This window comes from Serinus canaria, chromosome 8, assembly GCF_022539315.1.
Source record: "Serinus canaria isolate serCan28SL12 chromosome 8, serCan2020, whole genome shotgun sequence".
Taxonomy (NCBI): domain Eukaryota; kingdom Metazoa; phylum Chordata; class Aves; order Passeriformes; family Fringillidae; genus Serinus; species Serinus canaria.
This window is the reverse complement of record NC_066322.1, coordinates 23,967,766-23,991,015: the sequence shown is the minus strand read 5'-3', so window position 1 is coordinate 23,991,015 and position 23,250 is coordinate 23,967,766. Positions and strand designations below refer to the sequence as shown.

The 23,250-nt window shown below is 42.3% G+C and overlaps 1 protein-coding gene across 1 annotated transcript in view; it reads right to left on the bottom strand.

Moving 5' to 3' along the window:
* Positions 1-23,250, bottom strand: part of HMCN1 (hemicentin 1) — a 165,321-nt gene that overhangs the window by 121,922 nt on the left and 20,149 nt on the right. Inside the window, 3 exon segments of the mRNA XM_009088425.4 lie at positions 7,333-7,455; positions 7,990-8,148; positions 11,923-11,993. Of these exon segments, the coding sequence (XP_009086673.3) occupies positions 7,333-7,455; positions 7,990-8,148; positions 11,923-11,993 (353 nt within the window).

The following is a 23,250-nucleotide window of genomic DNA, read 5'->3' as shown; positions in this document are numbered from 1 at the left end:
AATATATTCTGCTGAAATGCCTGTCTCTACTGTCTTGTAGAGATTCCATATTGATTTTTAAAAATGTGAATACTTAAAGGAAATGTAACTTTAATAGAAGATACTAGCAAAGCCATGGTCAGCATGGTGTTTAAAGGAGTTCACTGGCACACCTGGATACATCTCTACACAACAACCACAGGTAAATTTTAAAAGGAATTAGGGATACAAACCTGTGGGCATTTCTGCTCATCAATTATTAGTTGCATGAAGCAACAAGGAAAATTTTCTCATCCAGATGTACTGATTAATTCCTATCTCTGGACTTCTCCAGGGTTTTTTTTCCCCTAAAATGCCTAATACAAATTACTGTTAGGCACAGCACAGAGGTGGGACTGGAATGGAACATAGTTTTGGAAAGCATGTCCCTGCAGGGCACAGAGGCTCCCACACCAGGGACAGGACAGCAGCCCATGGGAGAGCGCACAGTGAAGGAAAGGAGGGGTGTGAGGAGGCAGAGCGGCCAAGAGAAGCCCACATGTACTGACCACAGCCCCATTCTTGATGGCACTAGGGAAGGGAGAAGGAATCAGGGGAGAAGCTGAGTTGTGCAAGCAGAGGCAAAGCTGTTCCTACGTGTCTTTGCTTCCCATCGCCTGAAGGAATAACTGAATATCTATTTTAATTGGCAACAAATTAATTTTCCTTAAGACAACTTCGTCTTGCCCTCAACAACAACTGGTGACTTCCCTGCCTTTATCTCAACCCATTCCTCCTTTGCAAGGGATGAGTGGCTGAGAGAGAGCTTGACAATCAGCTAAGGGAAACCCACCACAACCAACCCAACCTCCCCAGAAACACAGCTGGTTTGTCAAACTATACGATTTTGCATCACCTCTGTACATCAGAGAGCTGCAGCATATTTTTCAAATCCCACTGAAGTAATATTGGGTTTGTGTAGCAATGTGAATGTGACTCACAGTAACACTGAACCATGGTTTTAAGCTGCAGTTGACCATGGTGGCATTGAGAAACATCTTGTAAAGGAGAGCCATATTTTGGTTACGTCAGTTGAAGACTTGGAAACCAGCAATAAACTAACCTGATGTGTTACCCCTCACTACTGGGGGTCTCCTCATTCCCCTGGCTTATTGTGCATTACTTGCCTACTTTATCATTTAAAAAGTGGAAATGTGCCATAGGTTTGTGTATGAGATGACTTTGTGATAGAAACTAGATTCCAGCCTCCTATAGAAGCGTACTTGTTCTCACATGTTACAGTATTAATGCCCAGCAACCTTTGTGCAAAGATGAAATAAGTTTAAATAAGTGAAGGGTGTCATTCAAAACACATTTTAAAAGGTGGGGGGAGGTTTTCATCAATCATTCCCCCTCCACTCTTAGGAATGTCCCACCTGATCTGTGCTGAGTGCTCCCAGCACAGAGTGAGACAGCACTGACCACGTGTCCCCTCACCAAGGGCGTGCACAAGAGAGCTGCTTGGGCATGTTTGCAAAACAACATACCCAAAAAATCACAGTAAAACTGCCTGTGCTGCTCAAAGCCCTGCAATAACGTGGCCCAAGAGAGAACTGGGGTTTGTGCAACAGCTGGTGACACCAGCTAGGGAGCAACTTGTGTTTGCTTTGGAAAAGCCCGGAACAGGAATCACAAGGCTTCAAAAAGATCCAACTCATTTAAGTTCTACTTAAGAAATTATACATCTGGGCCCAAAAATGCGTCCAAAGAAATTTCAATGTTCTACTCCCAGTGAGATGAACATGACACTTTTTTAAATAAGGTATATGGAAAAGTTCCCATTTAATTCCAAGATCTCACCTCCACGGTAAGTTTTTAAATGGATTGTTAAATTCAATGAACCCATAGGAACTTCAGTTTCTGAGAGTTTTTCAAGATCAAAACTGAAAATGGAAGGAAACAGAACAACCCAGCTGTCTGCAGTCTGGCAGCAGCTTGCTTGTGTAAGTTCAATAGGCAATTCTGGGAGATCCATTTCCCAACCCTGTCATTCCAAAGAGCTTTGCAATAATGCTGTAACACTGGTTTAGAAGAAGGTTTTTTCTCCTCTGGGACCTTTACAGAAAGCCCCCAAAAGAACAGCAGCTTTTGTTGTTCTGCCAAAATGTGATGTGATGAATTTTATTAGAGGGGGAAGGGCAAATAGAGCAATGATTTATAACTTTCCCCAGAAAATTTGCTCTTGCAACCTGCCCTGCTGTCAGGTCATTTCTTGGAATGCATACTGAAACCTGGAAAATCTGTGGAGCATGGCCTCTATTCCCATTTGTTTATTCTGGGACTCAAGAATATTTCTCAAGCAATCAAAGCAACAGGATTTCAGATTAACTGTTTCATTGCTTAAGTAAATTTAGGTTCAAAATTACACCCAAAGAGGAAAAATATTCTAATAATGTTTTAAAATGCACATCAAAAAATATAACTGAGACAGTGCATGAGAAAATAATACTGTAAAAATAAAACAATTATATATGTAACATGTATGAAAACCACACAACTGAAAAGTTTTAGTGTTGGATCTGAAGCTCTTCAAATTTAGGAACCACAAGAACTAAGCCTGTCTGCTTTCAAAAGCCCTTCTGCAGTTGCTTTATGACAAAAAGCCTTAGGTACATGATCACGGTTTATTTTTTCCACAGACTCCAAATTCCATAGAAAACAGAGAAAGACCAGCTGTAACTATTTGTTTTTCCTTTCTTTGTTTGGCATTCACTGTACATTATGCATCTTCAGAATAGAAGCATTCAGCTGCTTCGCCCGTTAAACTATTCCTTCTTTTTGTATGAAAATGGATAATGCCTGTCTGGGACCAGGGAGGAGAAAAGGCACGAAACAGAGGTATGCAAGAAACCTTCATTCTGTAATGTAATTTTTTAACTTTTGACATTGCCACCTGCATTGGATCGTTGAAAAGTAGTGGAGGGGCCTTTTACCCCGTTAGGTGAGTGAAACAAGATTTCAAATTGCTTCCCCTGCAGCATCATCCAAACACACGCAGGTCATACACTGCAGGGACCTACACCAACCACAGCTGGGTTGGTGTAACCCTTTTGTTGCCATCCCCTGGGAGGAGTAAGAGCCAGCAGAAAAGGGATGTTTTCCAGTGGGTTTAGGGACCTCTATCTACAGCAGAGAACTCATGAGTGAACACCACCAGACCCCATTCCCTGTGATGTTACAGATGATACCTTCCCCACAACAACAACCTCTTCTGCACCATCCTAAATGTTCCATCACCAGTCTTGTCTTCCTTCAGTCCCCCCTCAATCTCGTCTCATCCACAGCATCCCTTTCATTCACAGGCTTCTCATCCAATTCCAAACTGTCTTGTTTTTCCCACATAGGTTCTTCCAGCATTCAAGTCACCCAACAACACCCCTTTCTTCCATCAAAGTCCAAGCTGCGCCCCCATGTCATTCTCAGATCTCCTCCCATCAAGGTTCTGTATACAGAAGGTCCATTTCTACTTATTTGAAAAGTGAGGAAGAAAAATGTATTATTAGGCAGTCTAAGGACAGGAATTATTCCCTTTTTACAGAAAGGTTAGAAGTAAAAAAATGAAGTGTTTCAACACTAAAAGAAATGGAAAAAGACCACTCACCAGCTCAGTACTTGTGAACTCCTAGCTCTACACTGATCAATCCAGTTCATCAGACATAGGAATGACTCATTTTTGCCACAAACAATCAAAACTACCTGGAGACATGACCTGAACTGCCAATGACTAATAAATCTCCACTATTTTCCACAGCACCATATTCACACTCTGCTGATCATCACAGTTCATCTCAACACCCCCTCTGGCATCAGTACAAACCTTTGGGCATCACAACCATTTACAGGAATTTCCTTACAGAAGGATAATTAGGTGTGGTGGAATGTAACTTCAGTTCAAGTCAAAATTAGTACCTTTTGGAAACTGGACACAGGTTATGAAAATAAAGAATTTGCTCTTAACAGGAAATTTAACCCATGCTTGATGAATATTCTCAATGCCATGAGAACAGAACCTGAGGGAAGGGCTGGAGCTGTGCCAGGGCAGGGTCAGGCTGAGATCAGGGAAAGGTTTTTCCCCAGAGGGTGCTGGGCACTGCCCAGGCTCCCCAGGGAATGGGCACAGCCCCAAGGCTGCCAGAGCTCCAGGAGGGTTTGGACAATGCTCCCAGGGATGCACAGGGTGGGATTGTTGGGGTGGCTGTGAAGGGCTAGGATTTGGACTCAATCCTTGCAGATGCCAAAGATCCCCTCCAGCTCAGGATATTCTGTGATCCATTTAAATTTCAAGCGTTATTGCAAATTAAGCCCTGAGTCTACAAAAGCAACCAGAGAAATCTCACCTAAAGAAAAACTTTTCAAAACCAGGACTTCATGCTTTGATAAAGCACTTTGATAAATGCTTTCCAAGACACTGGGGACAACATTTCAGAATATTACAATCCTATAATGGTTTGTGTTGGAAGGGACCTTGTCTCACTCCCCTGCCATAGGCAGAGACACCTTCCAATAGGCCAGGTTTTTCAGATCCCCAACATGGGCTTTGAATACTCCCAGGGATGGGGCCTTGATACTCTAACTAGATAAATATTCTTATTTATCTAATGCACAGAAATCACAGTGAGTTTGTAAAAACAGGATCTTCATCACAGACTCTTAGATGAGCTACCTTCAGCAGGTAAGTGGAGATACATATGTATTTCATGCTTTGCTGGACTGAACCCAACACAACTTTGTCAATCACTAATAATTTTGCCCCAGTTCATTGTAGTATTTTAAATCAGAACATGTTTTTCAGAAGTAAAAAAAAGGCACTAAGTTTTCATAGTCTTCTCAGTACACAAGCATTGGATGTGTATCAAGTACTGTTTTGCTGTGTTTCCTTGTATCTAGCTTAGAATATTGCCTCATTCTGCACTTAATGCTCAAAGGGCAAGAACAAGAGGAATGGTTAAAACTTTATATACTAAAAATAGCTTTGTTTGAGTTTTTGGGGGGTAGAATAATCAAAATGTTTTAACAAAACAAGTCGTTGGTTTGGCAGGGTACTCGGCAGGGACTTTGTAGCTATTCCCTAATCCCCAGTCCAGCACTGGCTGTCTCTAGGCCCACAACGGTGAGTGTGCTTCAGCATTTATAAACTGCATTCTTTACACATCATCAACTCCTCAGAGAAAAAGGAGGGCAAGCTTGATTGCTTGATTGCAGCTGAATCCTGCCTGAGGGCTATCCCATAAACAGCTGATCAGATCTCTGTGAGATATCGTGTTTGTTTGCATCCACCCACTGGTGGATGTGCCTCTTGGAATCAGTACTGATCCAGAACTGAAACCACAGAGAAGGTTTTACTGGGGATGGCAGCAATTTGGTCAGCTCATTTTCACAGTCACTTGGCCCAGACACAGATTTATGTAAGGTCAACAATCACTGAAATTGCAGAGTCTTTTGGGTTTGGCTTTAACACAAATTGTTCAGCAGTTATTGTAGAAGACTTCTGAAAGTTATTTAGGGTTTGCTTTTTTCCACCTTAGGCAATCTCTTACACTGTTTAAGCACCTCTTTTCAGTGGTTATAGGCCATATTTTCCCTCTGCCTAAAAAAAATGCTGCAAAAATATCACCTACTAATTTCACCCTGTGCTCTTGAGCAGAGGTGGTGAGGCCCTGCCACAGGGTACCCACAGAAGCTGTGGTTGCCCCTGGATCCCTGGAAGTATCCAAAGCCGGGCTGGATGGGGCTTGGAGCAGCCTGGGCTAGGGGAAGGTGTCCCTGCCCATGGCAGAGGGTAGAATAAGATGATCTTCAAGGTATCTTGCAACGCAGGACATCTTATGACTTTACAATTCTACGATTATTTACTCAAAAGAAATGTTAAAATGAAGCTGGAAGGGGGTGAAAGCAGATACTGAAATCCCCTGCATAAAACCTTACCCAAAACTCCAAGGCAGTCTAACCTTTCAGGCAGAAGCTGGTGCTCTTAGAAACAGGGAAGTGCCAAGTTCAGAAAGCAGCAGCAAGCAGCCAGGAAAGCAGCTCGTGCCAGCTCCACTCCAGAACATGGTGCTGTCTAGCACCTACAAATGGCTTTATCTGCTCACTTCTACCTCTCAAAAGCAGAAGAAAACAAAACCACAACAATCCAACCTAACCTTTACCCTAAAACTACAGTGCTGGCAAAGAGCATTCCCCATTGGCAGTATCAGAGGGTGGCAGAATTGGTTGGGTTCAAAGGGCCCTTAAAGACCATCTCATTCTATGATGATCCCTTCTGAATAAAGGGATTTCATGGAGTGTCACAGAGAAGTTTCACTCTTTATTGATAATAGCAAAATGCAGGCCAGGAACAGACTGAACAGGTAATTTCTTTTCTTCCAAATTCTAACCTAATTTTTGGAGGATAAATCTTCTGGGAAGTTTCTCCTTTTGATCACCTTCACATCACTGCCAATAGTTTCTATCATTCCCAATGCGAACTTCTGTTTTTCTAGACAACAGCTGTAGAAAAATGCACTTTACCTCCAACATTTATCATTGTCAGAATTTTAGGACAGAAAGAAAAAAACAACAAACCAGGGTAAATTTTTATTAAAAAACTTCAGCTAGTTATTGCCTACACTGGGAATTCAAAGGGGAATGTTTACAACATTTATAAACAATTCCAGCTCTCCAGATAAATACCATGTAATTTCACCTCTCTCCCAACTGTTTTCTCACGCACTTCTGAAGTTTCATTCCTGCCGGGGACTCACTGAAGTTCCCAAAGGAAATAGTCATTCATGGCTGTGGGTCAGGAACCACAGTTATCAGGAGGGCAGCAGAAGTAGCAAAATATTGCAGTGATAATTAAAAAGTTATTGCCATGACTCTGTGAACAGTGAGAGTTCACACTACCTAGCCTATGAGGGGAACATTTTTGCCCAGACTAAATAGCACTCCTTTGCTTTTCACAAAATGCTCATTTAAAGCTAAATGTGTGCTCTTGTTTTTAGCAGAAAAGCCACTATATTACAGAGCCCAGAACTGCTCCTTTTTTAAAGCATCTTCTCCTGGAAGCCTTCTGGCACAGACAGAGGGAGGCTGGGGAGGTTCTAATACAATATGTCACTTCACACTTCCCTGTTGTCAACAAAAGTCACAGAATTGCATCCTGATATAGAAGTTGGAGAAAGGAAGAAAAGGTGGAATAGAGCCCACGTACTAAGACCAGAACATTTAGAAGTTCCCCTTCTGCTCCCTAACCCACCATCAGGTCTCTTAAAGATTTACAGTGTAACTCTTGCCTCATTTTCTTTATCAATTGGGAAACCCAAGCAAAGTTACCTCATTAACTTGTTTTTTGTCCAAGTGAAAAATTTGACCAGAACTTGTTGAAGCAATTTCTTCATAGACCTTGTAACCAATATGATCCCTGTCATCACAGTCTCCAGTCAGCACAAACACCACCTGGATTTAAGAAAAAGCAGTGAATCATTGGACACATGGTGCATGGGTGAGGAAAACACTGCCATGGCAGCATTAAGGCAAGACAACGGAAGGATATGTCAGTCGAGATGGGTTTGTTACTCTGCATGGACAGAGGCATTGCACTCAGTAATGATGGAAAAAGCAGTGCAGAAAAAAAGAAATAGACAAAAATCCCTTTAAAAATCAATCAGCCCTGTCATTCACATAATACCTCTTTTAGAACAACAAAAAAAAAAACCCATATAAGTGATAAGCTGCCAAAAAACACATATACTGGTAAAAGATTCAGTTGCATTATTTAATTCAGAATAATAAAAGAATATTCCACTAAGTTTTTCCTTACCCAGATCAGTTAACTCTATTAAAAAAAATTAAATACTTAGAATGCAGTATTATGGTCCCTTCTGTAAAAAGATTTCACCAAGTTTCACACAGGAGAATTCTACCCTTAGTCATTGAGAAAACATAGCATTAAACACACAACCCAGCCGGGAATGCAAATCCCCTCAGTACCTGTGACTGTTTCTGTTGGATGAGTTGAAGCACTTCATGGGTCAGTCTGTAATCCTTGGATCGGGCATCAGTAAAGACATAGATGAAAGAGCCAGGCAGGGAAATTTCTAGAGCAATCTTTATCGCCCCAATGCTCATCTCTGGACAGTCTCCACCACCCTGTACACAAGTAGAAATAAAACATAACTTTTTCTTTTAAGAAAAAAAAAACATATCAAGTAAATTACTCTTTTTTGGGACATTCAAGACAGATACTTCCTCAGCCTCTAATCATTTATTCACCTTTTCTACCCTAAGGATTTTATGGTTTCTGCAGAGTGCTGTAACACACTCACAAGCAGCAACTGCAACAGTTCCAAAGGGGAAATAAAGAAAGAGCCCTGATGTTGGCTGGTGTCACAGTCACTCCTACCCATGTCCTGCTCAGCTCCAGCTTTTGTGACAGCCCCATTTCCCACACTCATGTGCTCCCTTCCTGGCTGACAACTCCCCTCCCCTGGTAGCACACAGCAGTCACAGGAGGTCAGCAGCACAAACACATGGGAAATGGTCCCAGGCAGGCAGGGCTGAGCTCCAGGAGCATCTCTGGACACCAGAGCAGCCAGAACCTGCCCCGGACTCCACCCTGGGACAGGGAGCTCAGTAGAGGGCACAGGTGCTGTGCTCCCACAGCTCTGCACTGCAGCAGCTGCAGAGCTGGAGGTTTTTCAGACCATGTGTTCAATCAAAATGCTTCCAAGTATGACTTTATCTTTATAGGAAAGGATTCATTTTTCTCACTGAATTAAGAATTTTGGAAAAATACTGTTTAAATAAAAGCTAACTTACATAAAAATTAACTTGGCATATTGAAGACAGAACTTTCCAAAGAGCTTTACAAACTGTAAAACTTGCCCTGTCATCTACCATAGATCTCTGCACGTTAAGTATTAAATATAAATTTGATTTCTTTTATTTTTACAATCAACATACCTTCACACATACATATATACAAATCTACACATGCTGGGAAAGAAGAAGGCAAAAAGAGAGCAGTCCTTCATACTTAAGAATTTTGTTTGTCCTCAGTGAAATATTCATGTTGGGAACAAGTTTAATCTATCAGTATCCTTAATCCAATTTCAAAGCAAGAACATTAATAAGTTTCTCATCTATGCTAAAGAATAAGCATGTGGTCACTGTTTTCCTGTAAGTCATATAAGAACCACTGTTCTTTTTCAAAGTCAGTTCTCCTAAATGTAGCCTTAGTTTTATGGGAAAAGCAAGTGGTAGACTCCAGACAGCCTGAAATTCATGAGAGGACTCTCCAAGAAGATTTTTGACACTTGTCAGAACTTTATCTTGGCAATACATATACAGTCCAATGGGAGACATCAGTATATCCAAATTCTTTCAGCAGAAGACTCTTCCACATAAAGCTTTAATTTGTGGGCAAAGTCAAAATAATAGCTAATTCATACAGACATCTATTTGGAACAGGAAAATTTCTATTCCCACTTCAAGTCTACTTGATTATCATGTCATAATATTCTATATGGCAGCATCTGTTTTCTACATAGAACACTAAAAGCACTACTGAGCTAAATGGCTGCTCTGAAAACAAGCATGGATTTTTTTATTCCTGTAATGTAGTATAATACTCTTAAAAGTCAGCTGGTAGAACAACAAAACATCATCATGGAAAGGTTTGGATTGGAAGGACCTCAAAGCCCATCCAGCATCACCCCTGCCATGGGCAGGGACACCTTCCACTATCCCAGTTTGTTCCAAGCCCCATCCAACCTGGCTTGGGACACTTGCAGGGATCCAGGGGCAGCCACAGCATCCCTGAGCATCCTGTAGGCAGAATTACTTCCTAACATTTAACATTAGTATCGTCTTTACTTAAATTTTAAATAGTAGAAAATTTTCCATTCAGTACATTCAGTGTGTCCTGCCTTTCTCTCCAAATTGAAATTAAATACAACTACCTCATAAAACTTTCTGGAAAATCTGAGGTGAGTAAAGCTCAGGAAGCTTCTTTTTCCCTTCAGTTTGAACAGGCCCACAGAAATACAGAAAAAAAACTGCTTAACAAAGAAAAAAACCACACTACCAAAAAAAATTTACAAAACAACACTAACACTAAGGAGCCACTGCTGCCCAAGTCCACGTTCTTATCATACTGTCTGTAGGAATGATTCAAAGATAATTACAGATGAAACATAGGTGAACCCCCTAAGTTGATCCTGTATCCATGGAACATGTCTTTTATCACACTGAATGTAAAACGAACAGGGCCCAATTTCTACAGTGAAAGGTACACAGCCCAATTTTCAACTGATGTCAAATGTCAGCCAAAACACCCTCCAACTATTCTGTGACAGATGATTAGAAAACAAGACTTACCCTTATATTCAGGCTTACCCTTGTATTCAGGGACAACAAGTTGAGCATGTTTTGATATAGTATGTTTCATACACAAGATACCTTGAAATATTTATCTCCACCTTAATTTTAGCTTTGTTCATTAATGAGAATATTTGGTCCATGCCCTTTCTCAAAATGAACCCAGCTCAAAACTTCCTCTACCTCCACAACATTCACTCTTGCATCTTTTATCAGTGATTTTGGAAAAATACTGGTAACAAACCTGTAGAAAGTGTTTATATTTTCTCTACTGCAATATGACCTATCAATCCTGTTCTAAACATTCTCTGGTTTCTGTTTTGGCCCTTCACCAATACAGTGGATGAATACAAGTCAGTGAGAGCCCTCATATAGCTGAATTAGAATATCTGAAAGTAATTATGAAATATGCAATCTACCAGCATTAAAAAATGAAATTTAAAATTAATTAGACAGAAACTTTTAAACAACTTGATTAGAAACTAAGAGTTTGAAATTCCCAAAACCTTGTCCTAAATCATCCACCTTTTAGAAACAGCGGCAATTACTGCCCAGTACAACTACTGAGGAAACAAAACATGACAACTGGATGGAGTTTTAAAGCTTAAATTTTCCCATGAAGGAGAAAACTGCAATAGCTATTGTTTTCTCTGGATTTCAAACCTCCTGCCAACTTTTAAAGTAATCTTCTAGCAATCTGCTCTTACATGGATTATATCATGTGCCAGTTTCTGAGGGAGAGCCTATCTGACACTACTGACTCCAGCAAGGTTCATCACAGGTCAGAGGCATTTTCCTTGGTTAAAGACAGGACAATAGGAGCATATGTTCTGTCAGTAAGGATAACTCCACTCCAGTAATTCCTCCTTTCTTCCTATCAGCTGAAGGAACAGCTGGAGCGATGTCAGGGCAGAGTCGGTTTGGATCTCAAGGAAAGGTTCTTCCCCAGAGGGTGCTGGGCACTGCCCAGGCTCCCCAGGGAATGGGCACAGCCCCAAGGCTGCCAGAGCTCCAGGAGGGTTTGGGCAACACTCTCGGGGGTATCTGGGCAGGGACAGGGGTTGGTCCTGTGAGTCCCTTCCCACTCAGGATATTCTGTGATTCTAAGAAGCCTTTGAATCATTAAGTGCCAAGTAATGCATGGCAGGGAAGGCAGCACCTATGGAAAACCTGATGGATCTTACAGACCTCTTGTTTGAATGGTGTTCCTGGAATGTAATATCCATAATACAGTAAAAGTACATAAATGTGTCTGTGGACAAGTGGCAGGACTAATGAAAATGCCAACTAAATGTTAGCATTACATAACTATTCCTTCTTGGGTTATTGAACTGAGTCTCCACACAATGATGTAAACTAAGACAAAGGAACAAATCATAACCCTAAATTAGGATGAGCAGGAAGTTGGCAGTTTGTGCAGGCACAGTGAAAGAGGTAAGTGATCTACATTCTCATGGTTGCTTGCAGCAGGAATATCAGCACAAGAGGAAAGATGGTGTGAGGAAACAGTCTTTGCTAGAACCACCGAGGAAACAAGCTACTCACCTGAACATAAAGTTCTCTAAGTTCAAATTGAAATTTCTTGGGATCTGTGGTTATTGTCACTGGACCAATTTCTAGAATGAAATACAAAAAACCAGAGTTATCCAGAGACATACGGTAGTAAAAAAGTTGAAATTAAAAACATTCAAAATTGTAGAGAATCATATCCCCAGTACTGAAACTTGTGATTTCAAATCTGGTAACTTAAATATTCCAGTCTTACCAACCTCTATGTGCCTTTAACATTCATAGGCACACAAAGCCTTTCACCTTTGATTTTGATCAGAGATTTAATTGTTCTTAGAAATAGAAAGGGAACAAAAATTCCCAGAACAAATGTTGCTGGACCAAGAAATAACGTATTTTTCCATTAAGAGCCGCTTCAGACTGGAGAAAATGAGGCTTTGGGAAAACGTTATAGCAGCCTTCCAGTGCCTAAAGGTGCTCAAGGAGAGCTGGAGGGGGACTTTGGACAATGGCCTGGAGGAACAGGACAAGGGGAAATGGCTTCAGACTTAGAAGATAGTAGATACTGAGGAAGCAGCTCTTCCATGTGAGGGTGGGGGAAGACCTCTCTGCTACAGAGTGCTCAGAGAGGCTGTGGCTGCCCCTGGATCCCTGGAAGTGTCCAAGACCAGGCTGGATGGGGCATGGAGTAACCTGGGATAGTGGAAGGTATCCCTGCCCATGGCAGAGGGTAAAACAAGATGAATTTAAGGTCCCTTCCAACCCAAACCATTCCACAACTATGTGATTCTAGGTAAACATGAAGGGACCTCTTTGGACAGAACCTCTTTGGCTCTGCCAAAAAAAACCCAAAACAAAACAAAAACAAAAAAAAAAAAAAAAAAAAAAAAAAGACACGTGCTACATCTCTTCCCTGGAAAAAAAAAAAAAAATCTACCTCTGGAAATATCCCACTGTGAGCCCTATCCCCAATCCAGCACATCTAGCAGGAGCTGTCAGAAAGAACCAAAGCAGAAACAACAACTTTATTCATGGCATTTGCCGTGTCTGGCTACTGAGGAAGGGCAGAACATCCAAGTGAAGTTGCCTGGGGTGTGTAACAGCAGCACACGTGAGCATTTCCCAATCCCATGGAGCTGTCCCTCTGCCCCTCACACAGCTGCCTTCCTGATTGGTATCAAATGTGATTCTAGCCAGCTGGTTCCTGTGCCATGATTTTCTGCCTGTTCACCTCAATCTGCCTTGGCACCAGTGCCCTCCATTCTTTGCCTGGCCCGAGCAGGCACTGCTGCCATGGGCACTCACCCAGCTCAGCAAACGCAGTCAGGGTGCTATGCCAAAAATCAATAAATAAACACACACACAGAGAAATGAAGAGATTTCTGCCAACTGAGTGCTCCAAAGCACTCAAAGAGATCAACTGAGTCCCGACATACCAAATGGGGCACAATTCTGCTGTCAGAGTAAAAGCCAAGCATGAAACTGCAATGGTGCCAATTTAATACAGCTGTAGCTTACAGGGAAGTGCTGCCTCAGCAGACCTCACAACACTTTCCAAGCTCTGTAAAAGTTAATATGCACTTATCTTCCATATAATACAGACATTTTTCTTTTTTAAACAATCCAAAGTTTTATTTCACTGGAGTTACAACAACTGCCATCACTAAGGTCTACTCTAATCACACCAGTATTTGCTGGGCAAGCTCTATTTATGGATGTCTTCTGGTTTAATTTCTTTGAAAGTCACCCACGAGATCACACAAAACGTTTCCTAGAATATTAAACTGTCATTGGGGATTTTTTGTATGGCTGTGAGTCATTTATCTGTGAATGCCATGTACTAAAATGCTGCACTACCATTAAAAGAGCCATTATAAGGGCTCACTGTTCCTTCACATAACTCATCCTGCTGTGCTCCCACTCCCCCTGGCACTATTCTCCTTTGGGTATCCTTTACAGCAAACACCTGCAATAAAGCTACCTCCAAATTGTTCTGCTTCCAATCTCCCCCTTGCCAAGCACTGTTCTAAAGCACATCACTGACTGGAGTTTATCCATACAGTAACCCCACTAGCTTCATTATTCCCATCCATTGAGGGATCCAGTGTTTCAGTCTAGAGCAGTAAATCCTTGGAAAGGCTTTCTTACCCTATAAAATAAAGATCTGAAAGGCAAGACTCCTTCAGCTAGGCTAAAACAGCCCATCAGGTCAGCTGGGTTGAGAACTTTGCCTTATTCTCTCATAGGCAGCATGGGCTGGCTCCGGCAGTGCCGATGCCAAGCAGAGCCTGGCCAGCTTCCTGCAGGATCAGGGCTCCAGCTGCCCTCTGCTGAGAGTTCAGCAAAGAGCTCAGCTGGGAAATGGCACCCAGGCCACAAGAGCCAGGCACGGTTAGTCAGCATCGAGTGCTGTGGGCAGGACAGAGCAGAGAGCCCCACAAGAGCCGTGCAGGGCAGATGTCCTCAGCTGATTCCACAGCCAAGGCCATGTCTGAATGGTGATGGTGCTCCTCCTCACCACCTGAGCACTCACCAGCTCATCCCAAAAAACCCAGAAGCTGTCCTTCACATACTGCTGTGCCACCAGCTTATGTGACCTGCCTGCCAGAAAAGCTTTAATAGCCTTCACCAACTTCAGTTTCTTTCACCCTTGTTTGGTGACCTCCAAGTACAGCCCAAATAAGGCTTTTTCACCAGCACATGTGAACACAGGCCTTCAAAATGTCCAGAATATAAAAATAGAAAGGGCATTATGAGAAGTGATTTAAATTTACATAACAAGCATAGTTTAAACAGAATATTCACTCAGAAGCTACACCTGTAAACACACCAAGCAGAAGAAAATAATAAGCTTTTTAACTTCATTAGCTCTTTAGGTGAAGCTTGACACATGGAATACTCTAACAGAATACAGAATCACAGAATGGTTTGGGTTGGAAAGGACTTAAAGTCCATCCAGTCCCACCTTCTGCCATAGGCAGGAACACCTTCTACTAGCCCAGCATGCTCCAAGCTCTGTCCAACCTGGCCTTGGACACTTCCAGTGATGGGGAAGTGTGGTTTTCCATTCTTATGCTGCAATCTGAATCCATTTTTAGGGACTGATATGGGAATAATTGGAACTGGTTTGTTGTGGGGGTCTCTCCATTTCTCACTACTCCAAAACTTTCATGGTCACCCAGAGGGAGCTGTGCAAAGGTAAAAAAGCTGATACAGCCCCAGCACGTCTTTCTGAGGCACCAACGTAATCCTCTGGCCTCACAAGTACAGTGTAAATGTCAGCTCTTCCAGACTTGGGAATCAACAGTCAGACTTACACACACACAAACTGCTACCAGCCAAAAGGAAATGTTTTAAAGGAATGGCTGCACATCCCTGAGCAAAGCTTGGACTCCCAAAACTGCAATCACAAAAGTCAACAGAGCCACTGTGGCATCTAAACTTATACCTAAGCAATTAAACTATGACAACACGCAACCGAGTAACACAGAAATCGAGGGGTTTGATGCTTCCTTTCTGGGGAAAGTCTTGTAAAAACCCTCTCATTGGTAAATGAGAAAAGCTCACAGCAACCTGGCAAACTGGCCATTTCAAAAGGCCTTGCTGATTTTCCATGGCTTTCTGCCACACCTCAAATGGCCAGATGTTTATGGACAAGCTGAGCAGCAAGCATGTTGGGAAAACCACAGATCTCCCCATGACACACAATCACACATAATTACCACTGACAGTGATTGCAAATTTGGCACTCCCCTAGTCCTGACCACGGAACACATCTGCACCAAATGTCTGCTTTGGACCGCTGGGTGCTTTAGGAGATCTAGCAAAGGAATATGGAAGTCCTTTGCCTACCTCTCATCAACTCAGAACACTGGATTTGTTTATTCCAGAAGGAATAAGAAAGCTCTGAGTGACACATGGTAGCTGAAGGAATTTTGGCAGAGATGCTAAACCTTGTGGAGTGCTCTCACCCACAGAATTCCTTCTTCTAATTCACAGCAAGGATGTTTTCCTGATGCAAAGCCATATCCAGAATTAAAGCTAACTAACTAACTAAATAAGCAAAGATATGCCCCAAAAAAGCCTCCACACCTTTGAACACTTGCAAACAAATATAAATTTCAAAACTATGACACTACAAATGAAAAAGTAAAATAGAAAAAACCAAAACCCCAAAGCATACCACAGAATAGCAACAAATCCCTGATATTCCAATAACAATATTAATATTATATGTAATAATATAAAAATAATTACACTGTTCCATTATATAACTCCACTAATTCTATACTAATAAAAACTAATATTATAGTTAGCATATTTATTTATCACTATAGTTATTCTATATTTTATAAGTTATCTCTTCATAACACAGTAGGCACAGAAAAAACCTATGTGACAATTATCTTCCACATTCTTTTTTATTTTTGAAGTGGACTCACAAGTCTAGCACTGGGCAATTCTGACAGTTTTTGAGATCAGAGGATTAATATGGGTTTCACATACCCACATACATAAATCCTCACCTGCCCACTGATATATGTGTGTATATATGTGTATGTATGAGTACATATATATCAAATAATTTTCACCACAAATGAAGCAATGCTCAAGGATTAGGAGTAATCAGATTAGACAGATGAAATGCCTAAACCAAGATCCCCTGCCAAAAGAAGCTGGTGTACAATTATTCCCTAAGAGCCATTTACTAAGGGTGCTGAGCACCAAGGTTTATCTGATTTAATGTTCTTCTCCAAGAAAGAAGAGAACTGTATCCAATCCATTGCAAAGCTCTGCTTATAATGCCTCTGAAGACCTTTAGAGGCAGCCACTGCCAAGAATTCAGAGAATATGAATAATGGTAGAGCTGCTCCAGACAGGCTCCAGCCAGCTGTCCATCCTGAGGGCACAGAAGCAGAAACCTACAATCTTCCAACAGCAAATTGGGTCCTGCAGGCTCTTCCCTCTAGAGATCCCTCATGAGCTGCCACTGGAAGTGCTTCACAGGGCTCTTCTTCCCCTTAAAGTGTCATCACACAGGTGAAACTACATAGAAGAAAACTACTTGTCACTGACATCTCAAATAATATTAAGTAGTTTTGTTCCTCACACAGCTGACGAGTACATGCACTCAGGATCAGAAGCTGTTTCATAGCATTATGTTTTAATGCACAAAAAAATGCTGCTCCATTTGAACTGCAAATTTGATTGCAAATTTCTGTTGTAGACTACCAAACCAAGATGCTGACTCCACCACAGAGTAAAGAAAGACCAAACTTAAAGCCTTGTGCTTCGTGCTCTGAAGTGAAGGACACTCTCGACTCCCATTCAGATGATGGGAGCTGTGTGGATAGAAACCTTGATGAATTTTTCTAGGAGCATAAGGCAGCACTGGAGATGCTGCCTATAGTCATGAGCCCTCCATGGCTAGCACACATCCCACTAGAAAGACCATCCCAATGGATTCAGGGAGCACTAAGTAAGCCAAGATGCTTAGCACTAGAACCTGTAACAGGGTATTTAAAGTTTCCTCCTAAATGATATTTCCTCATGACTCAGCTGCTTTCAGATTCTAACCTGGCTATAATGAATTTTTTGAAGAGCCCAGAAACTGCACTGAGCAACTTTTACCAGATTCTTAACCAGAGAGAAATGAGCCAAACCAGTCCAGCAAGTTCACGTTTCCTTAAAACACTCAGTTTTTTATTTCTTAAATCATTTTTCAGCCTCATGACTTATGACTACTAAGTGAAACAGCAGACAGGAAGGAGTCAGACTGCTCACAGTTTTTCACGAGTTGGTTGTTCACAGACAAACCAGATAGATTATCCTGGGAACTGCAGAGCCCTGCTAAGCAGTCCAACCCAGCACCAGTGGAGTTGATGAAAGTCTATCCTCATGGATGGCAAGGGCCATCACCCTCAGGCATCAAACTCTTCACCTCACGACAGTGGCCAGGGCCTGGATGAAACTCAATGACCAAATATCTAACACAAGCTTTACTAGCAATGTGCCTTAGCAAGTGCCACATTTGTGATGTTATTTCCCATTGTTTTAATAGTCATGAGCTCACAACTTTTTTTTTTAAGAAAAATAACAATGACCAAAAAAAACCATTATACATGCTTCATTTCCTGGAAAAGAAAGCTCACTTGGAGACCCAGAGTGGATAAAATCTATTATTCTCATCTTTTGTCTATTGCAACAAGCACTAAATTTAGCTTACGAGCCTCAAGTGCAGTTGTCTAGAAGTTATTAACACATGCAGTAAGAAACAATAAAAAATCAGGGACAGATTTGCCCAGCACATGGTTAACTCCACCTTCTGAGAACTACAGCCACAAACCACATGGTGTGGAGAGTAACCTCCTCTACCCAGAGATGGTTAAAATAAATCCAGATTTGCTACAAGGCTCTCTTAAATGGGTGATGCACTAAATAGTCTTGGAACTTCTCAAATCCTTTGCATGTGCATGAGTGGCACATCACATTAACCAAAGAATCCTAATTAAAAAAACTACTTCCTTAGGCTGGAAATGAGAAAAAGACAGCTTCAATGCAATAGAAGCACAGGTTGTTTATTGTTCTTAGGAAGTAATCCATCTGAACATCTCCTCTAGCTCCCCTGCGAGGCGAGAAGTTTTTGTCTATTGCTGGTGCACAACTATGGGCAAAGAGACCAGAAAAACTTGTGTTCATGTGGTTCAGATTTAAAGTATTGACTTTAGTGACTAATAAATGTCCCAGAAAAAAAAAAGGACACAAAGCAAGGTTTTTTCCTTTCTGGAGACAAGCAAACATATTGAATGCTGAAATCTGGAGCAGCCCCACCTCCCTCCTCCCTGCCTCAGCCTTTTGCACAGCCTGGAGGTCCATTCCCAGTGGGCCCACAGTGCCGTGTCTGAGCTGGCTCTGCTGCCTCTGGCCAGCCCTCCGTGGATGGCTGCCCAACTCCCAACACAGCCACGGCTGGCAATTTGGCTGACAGGCCCTGAGAGAGGCCAAGGGCTGAGCAAGCCACGGAGATTATGGGAAGCTCTTACAACTAGGTGGTCCCTGACATCCAAGCCTTGAGATTGAGCTCTATTCCAGCACTATGTCCAGGACTGCAGCCTGTGCTCTCCTGCATATCCCGCATGCCCAGAGCTTTGGGGTTTGTGCTTGCCTGTCCAGCACAGCCACTACTGCAGGCATTCATGGGGCTGCTTCACTTTTCCAACAAAAGACACAAGCAGACACAAGGGGAAAAAGCTTTGAGCAATTTGCTTTACTCAGCCTACAGTAAAGGACAAACAGCTGATAAGGACTGCAGACACAGCTTCCTTACTGTCCAGCCTGGGAGCAGTGCTGAATCCCAGGGCTGGCCCATGCTCCCAACTCCCACTGAACATCTGAGAAGGTCATCAGCTCACTTTCTGTTTGTGTTTATTTCCCCTTGTTAACAACAGGCTGAACGGAGTAAAACTCAGTTCATAATGCTCTTTAAATTCTTTCTCCAGACTGAACTCCAGTTCAGTCCAGGTCTATTTCTGTCTCATCTCTGGGTCTGTGTATTTTGGCACTGCTCCTTCTACACTTGCAAAGGCACTGGATAAAGAACGTGCACTGAGGAATCGGGCAGGAACAAATGCAACTACCCATTTCACAGTGCTGCTTTGTGATTAATTACCTTTCCATGCCGAAGTCAAATTAAGAAGGATTTAAAACACAACTTTTATTTCACAATTTATACTTAATATTGCATGAACTTATTTACTGTGACATCTAGCATGATTGATTTTGAGCTGCTGTCCACACCGCTGTCGGCTAGGAATATCCGAGCTCCACCGTCGGGAGCCTCCTGGCACTGCAGGGTACCACAGCCTCATCCATAAAGCTCCTTCTCCTTCTTCATGGAACTCAGGTTCCCATCATGTCCCCAAATGTACCCCACCATAAGAGGGGTCCAGCGGCCTGACTGGCAAAAAAAGTGACAGCTTCTTTTATTTGCAGGATAGATTAATTCAATTACAATGGCTAATGAAAAGCTTCTTCTGCTTGGAAGATTATATTCCCAGATTACTTCTTTAAAAGAGATTTGGAAGATCCTTGGAGAGAGCTACCTTACTGAAGCCAAGTCAGCTTTTTGATCTTGAGACATGAGCAAACTGAAAAGCAACTGGCTCTTTCCTGCTGAAAGTGCAGCTGCATTGCTTTCCCAAAGGATAAGGAACTACTAATGCATTCAGAAACCACAGCTACAGAAAAGCAGACCCTGTAAGCAAATAAAGTCACCATCAGCAACCCGAGCATCCTGGAAGCAGGACAACCCAGTCCTGCTCAGTCTGGGATGAGGGGAAACACATCCCCATCATGTAGCACAAACCAAAGTCCCAAGTCAGAAATGGTACTTAACAAGGTTAATTACCCCACAGTTATTAATAAAGCAGCAGTCAGTGTTTTCTTCAAGAAGCCGTTCTCCTAACAAGCTTTTTGGAGACCATGGCACTAATCCATCAGTCCTTAAAAGTACCAAAAGACCATGGGAACACAAGGACCTCCCAGAGTATGTTCCCATATTAACTCTGTCTTGCTCTTTAACAAGCTTATGTTGGGGTTTGCTTTCACATGGTAAAAGTTCATTTTATTTTAAATCATCATAGAATCATAGGCTTAGGTAGGAAGGGATCCTAAAGTCGTCTAGTTCCATCCATTGGGCAGGGACATTACAGTATCCCAGGTTGCTCCAAGCCCTGTCCAACCTGGCCTTGGTTACTCCAAGGGAATGGGCAGCTACAGCTTCTCTGGACACCCTTGTGCCAGGGCTTCCCCACCCTCACAGGGAACAATTCCTTCCTAACATTGAATCAATGCTGCCCTTTGGCAGTGGGAAGCCATTCCCCCTTGTCCTGTCCCTCCATCCCCTGCAAAAAGTCTCTCTCCATCTTTCCTGTAGGCTCCCCTCAGGCAGTGGAAGGCCACAGTGAGGTCACCACAGAGCATCTCATGTCCAGGTTGACCAATCCCAATGCTCTCAGCCTTCCCCATAGGAGAGGGGCTCCATCCCCCTGATCCCCCTTGGTGGCTCTCCATCTGACCATGGATACACTATGGTCTATTAAGTTTAAATGGGTCTCGGGAGGTTCCTTTGGCTGGAGGGAGTTACACAGCCGGGACAAAAAGACCACTGTTGGATATGAAGCTCAAACACTGTGTGGTAAGTTTTAGGCATTTTTCCCTAGAAGAAACACAAAAAAATAAAGACTGAGCTGAATTCCTTCAGATGCCAGACACAATCCTTGAAACACTAATTAAACTTTGCTCAGCAAAGTATCAGCAAATCACATCATTACTCAATTAGCCCTAAACAAAGGGAAAAGGTAGACACTAAACACAGAACTACCTACTTGAATAATTCAAGCACAACTACATAGGGTCCCCTCAGTTTTCATACCAAGCTATTCGTCTCTCAATAAAACACAAGGAAGAAAGAAAAAAGTTCAATTTTGAAAATTCTAGGAGAATAAAACCAAGGTTCTAGGAGATGACCTGCGTCTGCCTGCACACACATACACACATGTGCATGAACATCATTCAGAATCTCAGAAAGGCTTTTAGATATATCCAGCTGCCATCCTTTGAGAATGCAGATTTCCAAACAAAACAAAAGTCACGTAATCTGACGCCAGCTGCTGGGAGAAGGCAGTGTCACATTCAGTACAAAACTGAGATATTCTGCATGAGGTTACTCTGTACCTAAAATATTCTTTTTTTCCTTTTTACTACTAGAAATGCATCTGCCTTCTTTCCAAGTAACTGACAGAGTTTTTATTGCTTTCAGTCAGAACAGACCCCAGCTCCCATCCAAGTATTCCACTATAAAGTGAATTGCTAAAGGACTACCAGTGTAAAACGATTAGAAACCTCAACCCTGTCCTTTCAGGCATTAGTACTGTAAATTCAAATAATGTATAATGTGTAAATTCAAACAATCCCCCAATCCATGTCTAATGTAATACTGTACAATAGTACTGTATCATTCCAGATAAGTCTCCACTTCACAGAACTAATCCATGTGCAGCTGACAGAACACAGAATGTTACAGCAGATAACACGGTGTACACCAATTATTCACTCTGACAATATCCAGTTAGGAATATTATCCCTAGGGCTCTAACAAGGGTCCAATGATGCCTCAAACACTACTGTGAATAAAGAGGCATCAATTAGTTGAAATTAAAACACCCATTTAAGGATGTTCAAAGAAGGGTGTTACTGGTGTTCCAGGTTAACATGAACTTTCTGGTCTTTTTAAAAATCTATTACTAACTTAAACAGGGAAGACTCTAAATAATTCATTTTCTATTTCTACCTATCAGACACAATTCTTACTCCTGCTGAGGCTCTGTTTGAGAAGTTGGATCAGATTATTTTTTCGTGGTGCCTTCTAACCTGGGCTGTTGCAGGACTCTATTGTACAAGAAAGCAGTGGGAAAAAGAAGCAGAAAATAAGACTGCAAAATAGCTTATCTGACAGAGCCAACCCAGGAAAAAGAGGATACTGAAACACTTTCATTCTATTTTTAAAAATATGTGGTTTGGATTGAAAGGCCGATTTAAAAAGAAAGATATAGCAAGTTTTTCATGGCCAGATGAGCTCTCAAAAGCTTCATTACAGCACTGTTTACTTTGGTAACTGGCGAGTCAGCTGGAAGCAGCTCTCTCCCATCCCTTCACTTTTGCCTGTATCATTTGTAATTGTGTCATTTTCTAAATGGCACCAAGAAAAACATTTTTAAGCAAAAACCATTCAAGTAAGGGATAAACTTCTTGCAGAAGTCCAGAGAACCAAGGCTGAGAAACTGGAACGCTCACCACAACCCAGGGGAAGGGGAAAGGAGTCGGGCCAGGCTGAGCAGTGTCTCCACACTGCCAGAATAGCTCAGTGGTGACAGTGGTCTCATGTGTCTCCTTGCTCCCTATGGGCCACAGCAGTCAGAATGCCTTGCCTCTGGTTCTTCCCAGCTCTGAGTCTGGCCCAGCAGAGCACACAGGGCTCCCTGGCAGCTCTCCTCCCTGAGACAGGCTGCAACCCCTGGAGCCGGGCTGCTGGGAGCCTTCTGCACAGAGGCACAGAGGCTCTTCTCCCCCCTCTGCAGCACTGCACTCATTTCACAGTTTTAATCTGCCAGGATTAAAAACCAGAACTTCTCCCCACAGCAGTCACACAACCCCTGAGAATGACTATTTGGTAAATAAATCCCGTTGCACAGAAGTCTCACACTCAGTGCTGCTGAGGGTCTGGCTGCAAGACACACATCTTTAGTTGTCACTTTGGAAAGGGAATCTGCACATTCACTGACTTATGTAAACTGCATGGTATGT